The sequence below is a fragment of the Xylocopa sonorina genome, chromosome 2 (genome assembly GCF_050948175.1).
Source record: "Xylocopa sonorina isolate GNS202 chromosome 2, iyXylSono1_principal, whole genome shotgun sequence".
Classification (NCBI taxonomy): Eukaryota; Metazoa; Arthropoda; class Insecta; order Hymenoptera; family Apidae; genus Xylocopa; species Xylocopa sonorina.
The window spans coordinates 16798033-16806810 of record NC_135194.1 but is presented as its reverse complement, the minus strand read 5'-3'; the positions used below and the strand labels follow the sequence as shown (position 1 = coordinate 16806810).

Sequence of the window (8778 nt, the reverse complement as noted above, 5' to 3'; positions counted from 1 at the left end):
AAAATGAAAAAAAACAGGACAAAACGCGCGGGAGTAGTGATTGGAAAATGTGGAGCAAATGAAAAGAAGAAACGGATAGGAGATAACAGTTCACACTTGTAACGTTGTTTAATTAATCGATTTGGCAATTGTAAGGATTTTGATGCCTATTTAATCATCAAACGAACGAACGAACGAACGAACGAACAAACAAACAAACAAACAAACAAACAAACAAAAAACGTAAAGACGTAAAGAAAGCACGTGAAAGCGTCGTACTAGGCGTCACCACCATCGCCCGCTATTGTTGTGATTACATATACAGTGATATGCCACTGGGACTAATTATTACATCAGAGTGACCACCCAACACCCCACCCCGTACTACTATTACTACTACTATATGTATATGTATATCTGTATATATGTAGATATATACATATATATACATGTATACGTACGCGTATGTATGTATGTATGTATGTATATATGTATGTATGTATGTACGTATACATATGCATATAAATATTAATCCAAGTACTACTACATTGTCACATTGTTTACTGCCAAGTGATACAAAGATCAGCGATGTTGACATTGGGATTGTGATGGCTTGTATTAATTAAGGAAAATCAAGGAAGCCTGCGATTTTATTATACTACTATTCGACTTGTGCGCATGTGTGAGAAGAACGTATACGTGATGGACAGACGGATAGAGGAAAAGAAAGTATGCGTACGTGAATATAGGAGATAGAAAGGTGAATGGAAATGAAATAGGTGGTAATTCGAAGGTGGAAAGGTGGGAGGCAAGTGTCGAGAGCATGAGGAAAGGTTGGTGTGAAAGGTGGTGAGAATGAGCATAAATAGATTAATGGGCGCGAGCGAAATATCGGAAGTATATTGATATAGGGATAAATTTGAATAGTTTTTTCTTTCTTCTAGCAAGATCGAGAAAGAGAAAACTAGACGATATCATGTTTTACGGGTGTATGCTGTTCAGTGTCGAGTATGGGTATGCTCGATACGCGCATGGCCGCTTGTATGCGTAAACGTATGTATGTGTGTATGCGTGGAGCGCGCTAAGCGCCGCTAGACCTTCTATTGTTGGTCTATAAAATGTGTACAGTCAGTGAAACTATTATTATTATTATTAAGGGTCAGGCAGGTTTTACAAAAATAGGAAATGAAATGTTATAAATCAACGGTTCTGCGGATATACGTTTCGCATTTGTTCGATTACGATCAAAGAGAATAGAACGATTAGAATACCAAGCGTAGAGGATGGATAGTATTAATGCAAACGAATAAAAGAAAGGATATTATTATTATTATTATTATTATTATTATTATTATTATTATTATTATTATTATTATTATTATTATTATTATTATTATTTTTATTATTATTATTATTATTATTATTATTATTATTATTATTAAAGGCAACAAAATTGGTTGGCAAAAAGTTTGCAAAGTATAGTAAAATCTGTAACGCGATATAGAGAGTGCTCTTCTTATAGTGAGAGAATTAGAATCTAAATTGATAATTTAATGATTTATCTTTTATAGATTTTTTCATTTGCTGTCTCTCTCGTATCTTTGTCGTTGTTTTTTGTTCGTTTCTTGTTTTTTCTTCATGTTTCTCTCCTTTTCTCCTTACTTCGCGGTTGAGAGATCGAACAAAGAACCGTTGACCACAAAAACGGCCGAACGAAACGAAACGAAACGAATAGAGAGAAAAGGGATGGATGATACATGTTTCGTTTGTTTTTTCTTTATTTGGAAATTTCTTTGGAAAAGTGGTAAATTTGATTTGGAAACTGTTTACTTGGTATTCATCGCGTTACGCTTGCCACGCGCGAGAACTTTCGTTTTAGAACGACTGACTACCGAATTTGATAATGATAGTCACGGATTGATTTAGAATGTGTAAAGTGTACGCAGCGTTTACAAATGCATGAACACATACAGCACACATTTTGAGTGTTGACTCGTTGTTATTGTTAGCCTGTTAGTTAATTAGTAAGAGTTGCAAATACGGGCTATAGTTGGTCCCTGTCCCTGGACCCAGACACCCCCTGTTCTGGAGAATAATCGAAATGAAAAAGATAAGCTAAGCCTAATACCGTTTTACACATAACCCCCGAATTGCGACGGAATGGTAGATGAACGATAAGAAAGATTAATTCTGTACTTCAGCTCTATTGAATACAATGCACATACAAGTAGGTTCAAGAGAAATGCAATTCCGTACTGAAATAATGAAAGGAATGAGAAGGAAATAAATATGCAGGCGAGGAATTAAGATTCACATGATTTCTAACCATTGAAATTAATTCGAAACGATCAGAAAGAACAGTATCTTGATATAATGACCAATTGTTTTAAAACCGTCGTGTTGACTAACATTTGGTTGTATACATCACTCATATATGCTTTAATGATTTCTAATGGGATTCCATTGATTCGTCATCGATACAGGTTTGGCTATATAACGATACAGCTGTAATTTAACGATCAAAGTTCCCTCACTTTTACTTCCTGTCCCCAGTCATGCGATGATTCAAGTGAAAGAACCGAAGAGTAAGAGAACGAACGAATGAGAGTGTGTGGGAGACAGGTAGGTACAGGAGGTAGATGGATAAAGAAAGATAGATAGATAGATAGAGAGTGTGTGTGTGTGTGTGTAAGAGAGAGAGAGAGAGAGAGAGAGAGAGAGAGAGAGAGAGAGAGAGAGAGAGAGAGAGAGAGAGAGGGTGAGAAAAGGGAAGTGAGAGGATCGAGGGAAGCGAGAAGAGCCAGCAGTCGAAAAAAGTAACCGTTCGTGTCCACACCGATTAATATTGTATTACCTTTCATTCCTTTGGTCCCCCTTTTCCTTGTAACTCATTATTCACATACCATATTTTATACCTACCTATTCTATTTACCTACACACACACACACACACACACACACACACACACACACACACACACACACACACACTATTTATAAAAACATAGTATCAAGGATATAATAATATTAATATTAACGATACGATAAGGATGATATTGCTAATTATACTGAGTGGGTTTTTGTAACACAATAACGTTCCAATATAAATTCTGGTTTTCCTTCGAAATTATAAATAATAATAAAGGAAGATTATATACCCTATGTAAGACAGGCAGATGGGATGCGAGAAAGAGAGAGAGAGAGAGAGAGAGAGAGAGAGAGAGAGAGAGAGAGAGAGAGAGAGAGAGAGAGAGAAAGAAAGGAAGAAAGGAAGGAAGGAAGGAAGAAAGGAAGGAAGGAAGAGAGAACGAACGAATGAAAAAGAGAAGAAAAGTTCAGCTTGCGGGGGCAAGGAAGCATAACCTGGCAAAAGCGGAGACAGTTCACGGTGACGAGACTTTAGACTGATCTAGGTACTATAGCGTTACGATATTGGCCCTACCCCAGTGTTAAGGCGCCCCAATATTATATCATTTACCTTTTGCTATTTTATACATTGACCGGTGTGGCAGCTGGGGTGCCTGGGGGTTTATCGGTCGCATTTAGGATAATGCACCACACTGTGGCTGACGAAGCTGTAGCCGCGCGCACCCTTTTACCCGGTCATTGCCCTAATTCGCGGCGTATATCCTTGGGAACTTGACTCTTTTTGGTTGGCCCGGCGGTTGGTCAGGCGGATGTTGTGTGATTTTTGGGTCGCTCAATTTATGTTAACAACGACCCAAAGACGTGTTTTTTAATTATATATAAATATATTATATATTATATTTTTTTTTTTCCTGCGGATATGCATTTTTTGTGACGTGATGTTATTTAGCACTAATGAGGAAACCAATTAACAACAAAAGTGAACAATTGTACGGATAGAAAAATGTGAAAAATAACTGAAAAGTACGCAACACCTGTTCATCGCGATGAACATTGCGATTTATGTTTCTCACGCCACACATAACACCACGTGTCAGCTCCACGGCTAAAAGTGAACAACAAATCTTATGCGACCAAATTCTTTCACCGTTGATAAATGCGTTTTCAGATTATTTCATTTTAATTATTCATCATCTTCCAATCGCTTTGCTTATTTTTAATTGCTGCAGTTTTCAAAGTTGTCCTTAATTTTAGTGTGACGTAGTTGAACGTAATGATTATCGATGAATTTAAAACAATGTTGAAACGGTTCCTTTTCCGGGCTAGGAGCTTGATTTAAAGTGTCAAAGATTTTTGTGTATGACCAGATGTATTCTACATGTCTCAATAAACAGTTGTATGTGAATTACCTTTCTTAAACCTGATGTATTATTTATTTCCACCTGAACTCTCCAGCTAACTAAAAATCGAAACGTTTCTATTCCCCGTACGTTGTTATCGGTTGTTTCGTCACTAACCCCCCCCCCCCCCCCCCCCCCCCCCAACACTCTTCCTTTTGGTTGATCCGAGCGACCTCTATTCCACGCTCGGGGCGTGTTGGGGTAGCCAGTAGCTTTGCACAACTCGAGACGTTGGCAGGTATTTCTTCTCGTTTACGCTCGTCTATATCTCTCCTTCCCTCGTTCGGTTCCGTTCCGTCCGTTTCTTTCGGTTCTCGCGCTGTTCAACTGCCACCCACGACACGATCATGCCGCTACTTTATCCCTATCGTCAGACGCGTTTTATCTCTATCGTCGGACCAATTTTAAACAGTGACGCAACATCCTTTGTCGTTCGTTGCCCTCCTCCCTTTCTCCCAGTTCTATCAAATTACGTATAGTGCCGATTACAGAACGATGCTGGCGTATAGAGTGCTCGATGCGCGATTTAGTTGAACCGTGTTGTCGCAAGTATTAATTCAACGAGTAGAAAGAGAGACGCTCCTGTTGTCAACGGAGGGTTGCCTTACCTTTTCGAATAGCCTACCTCTGTCACTTTCTCGTTTCATACTCGATCATCGAGGTACGTATAAATAATAAATAAAAATAAATAAAATATAGAAAATCACGACCGAGCAAAATGCAAATCTGTATTCGTAGGGTAGGACGCCGCAGCATGGCTTCGGTACAATGGCATAATACTGGAAATAGTGTCGTTTCTGCGACTTTCATCTCATTCATGCTACTTTGCCCTCGAATCAGTACAGGTTAGTGATATACTATTGTAAAATGAATGTATAATTGGTAATGAATATTACGACGGATTATGATTTGAACAATCGAAAGAATCGTGCAATCGTTTTCCGTCGGCGAGAGGGCGTTGTTCAGTGTTTAGGCGGAGTTGTGATTTTTCAGAGTGCGACCAAAAGTTTATTAGTACGCCGGATGGTCCGTCGAATGGTACCTTTCACGCCCCGATGATAATTAATCCCGAGAGAGATTCCCGGCAATGCGTGTATACATTTTTCGCTGGACCCCGACAGCGAGTCGAGTTGAAGTTTATCACGTTCGGACTTCGGGGAATGCCACCGGAGTGAGTATTTTTTGCTATTTCGCGGTAATACGATAGAAAAGGATTAACATCTGGATCGTTTTGCAGCGGAGCCGCTGTGGGAGAGTTACCATCGTAAGTGTGCTGGTATGATAACGGTGGTTATCATCGGGATAATTCGTTCGCGGGCAAACAATTTTTGTTCGCAGATGAAAACTTGGAAAAACTTGGTTTTCAGTTGTTTTCACGAATATATGGATCTGTATACGGAAGTACGATCGGAAAACACCAGCAAATTGGTGGAGACGCCGTTCGGTGGACGTTTTTGCGGACCAATTCCGCCACGCAAGCGTGTATCCCTGTACCAGGGGCTCGCTCTTAGTTTCTTCACGGATAAAAATCTCACGTTACCCAGCCTGTTCAGCGGTACTTACGCGTTCATCAACGCATGTACGTTTATTTATCGCTCTTCGACCATCTTCTATCGCAATTCGTATTATGTATTTTAATGTATCCGTTCGCAGCTGAATACGAGGTAGGAACACCGGCTCCTAGCACGCCGTGCTCTTTCACGGTAGACTCTGAATACAAACGTAACGGTAGCATATTGTCCCCCACGTATCCGGGGACTTATCCAAAGGGTCTTGCGTGTAGTTATCAATTTATCGGGAAGGATACTCAACGAGTACGGCTGGAGTTTCGTGATTTCGATTTATTCTTTGGAGGTCAACAGTACGTAAACCGTTCTGAATCGGCTAACTTGGACTTTCTTCTCCTCTTTATCGGCAACCTTCCGTTCTCCGATGCATAACAGTTCGTTTTACGCAGCTGTCCTTTAGATTACGTTAAGGTGTACGACGGTTTGGACAATACATCAGCCGTGATAGGAACGTATTGCGGTCAGCAACGAAATTTGGTACTCTATTCGTCGGAATCCAGTTTGTACGTGCTCTTTGTTACGCTCCAGCGTACAGCAAACACGCAAAATCGTGGGTTTAAGGGTATCTTTGAATTCTCCGAGAGTTTCGTCAAATTAGGTAAGTTGCAACAACGCTTACGGGCAGTCGTACGACGTACATATATTGAAACGAATGAGCCGTTAACAGCGCGATGCGCGGAAGAAATAAAAGTGATTTTTTTTTAAAGGACCACATTCCCATTCGCATCGCGATTCGTACACTATCATTATTATTATTATTATTGTTGTTGTTGTTGTTGTTGTTGTTGTTGTTGTTGTTGTTATTGTTGTTGTTATTGTTATTGTTATTGTTATTATTATTATTATTATTATCATTATCATTATTATCATTATTATTATTATCATTATCATTATTATTATTACTATTATTATCGTTATTACTATTACTATGCGTGTACGAGGAACGTATGCACGTATGCGTACAAGCATGTTGCGCTCTTATCTGCGTATGTCTCTCTGCGGATATCCGTACGTGTACGTGTGCGTGTACACGCTCGTCTCTGTCTACTCAGACTTCATAACCGCTTACAAGGGTGAGCATATACGAGGATCGGAATGCGATCAAAAGATTTTAAGTAAGAAGGAGTCATCTGGATACGTGGTTAGCCCAAACTTTCCATATCCATACATACCGAAGGTTGTGTGCCGGTATTTCATTTATGGAATGCAAGACTCGCAACATCTAGAACGCGTTCGATTAGAGTTCATAACGTTTAAGATACCGAAAAACAAGACGATAGGAGAGTAAGTGCTACTGCTACTTTTCCACGTCTCTTTCTCCCTTCCGGCGGGGGTTGAATAATTTTAATTAGAAATTGCACGATTTGTTCCATATAGTTCGTCTTGTATAGATGGATACTTGAAGTTATACTTGAAAGGGCAAGAAGCGACCGATTCATACGATAAATTCGATTACGAACTGTGCGGTGCGAGGAGCAACCCGAGTCACGTGGTCAGCGATGGGCCGAGACTCGTGATGGTCTTTAGCAGCGGAGAATCCCAAGGGCAGGGCTTTAAAGCCAGGTGAGATGCGATTAGATCTAGTCGATAGAGCAGAAGGAACGGAGGGATATTCTTCTAGGTACAACTTCGAAACGGAATACAAGATACCGGGTACCGCGGCACCGGATGGCAGCTGCACCTTCACGTATCGCAGTTCCTCTCGTAAAACCGGAGATTTTAATTCTCCTCGACATCCTAGTAATTATCCAAGCGATACTAATTGCACATATTATTTCCTAGCGACGCCAAACGAGCAAGTTACCTTGATATTCGACTACTTTAAAGTCCGTACTAAAAACGCGAACGTAACGATTGGGCATTACGGGTATGTAATTCGCGAGTTTCGAGAGATCGTATCGATTCGAGACCGAGAGATCGCGTCTTCCTTCCGTTTCAGGGTGGAAGTTTGTCAAGACGATTGGCTAGAGATATACAACATGTATCGAGACAATACAGAGAAATTGATTGGTAGATATTGCGGTAGTACAGCTCCGGGACCAGTGGAATCGAATCTCGGTGCTCTCGGTTTAAAGGTGATACTGCGTTCGGACTCGGAGCTGGTCTACAGCGGTTTCAAAGCACGTTACACGTTCGAAGTGGCGAAACCGATATTCGGAGGTAAGTTACGCGATCGTCTCTCGCCGGAGATTCACGCGCCGTCAATCTTCCCCTGTGCAGATTGCGGCTCGAACATAAGCAGTGTCAATTACGGAATCATCGCTAGTCCGAATTTTCCAAACAAATACCACGGCCCGGCGAGAAATCTGGCTAGCAAAACGTGCAATTGGTTTATAAGAGTCCGACCGAATCAGCGGATACTATTAAATTTTGAACTGTTCTCGGTAGAAGGTGACCAACCAGGTATAGATCTCTTCTATACGGATACAAATATGTATTACCATGGATAAGAATAATTCTGGTTTAGTTCGCGGTTGCCCAGCAGCGGTGCTACGCATGTGGTATTCCGCGTCTTCGACGCCTATCGAATTGTGCGGTGTTAAAGCGGCGGACGTTGAATGGACTTATCTTTCCGAGGATAATAACATGCGGCTTAGGTTCGTTGCTCCTCGTATACCCCGTATATACCCTGCTACAATGAATACTATAGGTGATCCCTCCTCTTCTTTTCTTTCAGCTTTATATTAGCTGACAAAGCTGTCGGACAACAGGGATTTAGAGCGACGTGGACCGAAGTAAGCACGAATACCGACTGCCAGAATCAATTTTTCTGCAGCAAAAGTAAATACTGCATTGCAGAAATGCTTCGGTGTAATAACATTTATAATTGTGGCCCAGCCGACACCTCGGACGAAGAAAACTGTGAGTTTCGTAATCGTTGGACAAAAACCCCAACAATAATTCCTTAGATTCGTTTTGCTCGGTTAACCGATGCGATACGTGTAACTCCTTTCTCAATCGGTT

The 8778-nt window shown here is 40.7% G+C and overlaps 1 protein-coding gene and 1 long non-coding RNA gene across 2 annotated transcripts in view; both read left to right on the top strand.

The window, feature by feature from the left end:
• The first annotated feature begins 7 nt into the window (after positions 1 to 7).
• LOC143433380 (uncharacterized) lies at positions 8 to 1401 on the top strand. The gene is made up of 2 exons (XR_013103115.1): positions 8 to 396; positions 437 to 1401. It is a non-coding gene; the product is annotated as an uncharacterized LOC143433380 (long non-coding RNA).
• Positions 1402 to 4994: 3593 nt separating this feature from the next.
• The window catches only part of LOC143433371 (tolloid-like protein 1), a 5717-nt gene continuing 1933 nt past the window's right edge, over positions 4995 to 8778 (top strand). Inside the window, exons 1-13 of the mRNA XM_076910706.1 lie at positions 4995 to 5091; positions 5240 to 5417; positions 5484 to 5510; positions 5614 to 5825; positions 5900 to 6107; positions 6204 to 6412; positions 6867 to 7098; positions 7192 to 7377; positions 7436 to 7681; positions 7754 to 7974; positions 8035 to 8217; positions 8282 to 8411; positions 8492 to 8676. Coding sequence (XP_076766821.1) covers positions 5001 to 5091; positions 5240 to 5417; positions 5484 to 5510; positions 5614 to 5825; positions 5900 to 6107; positions 6204 to 6412; positions 6867 to 7098; positions 7192 to 7377; positions 7436 to 7681; positions 7754 to 7974; positions 8035 to 8217; positions 8282 to 8411; positions 8492 to 8676 — 2308 coding nt within the window. The 5' untranslated portion in view covers positions 4995 to 5000. The remainder of the gene's footprint in view (positions 5092 to 5239; positions 5418 to 5483; positions 5511 to 5613; positions 5826 to 5899; positions 6108 to 6203; positions 6413 to 6866; positions 7099 to 7191; positions 7378 to 7435; positions 7682 to 7753; positions 7975 to 8034; positions 8218 to 8281; positions 8412 to 8491; positions 8677 to 8778) is intronic.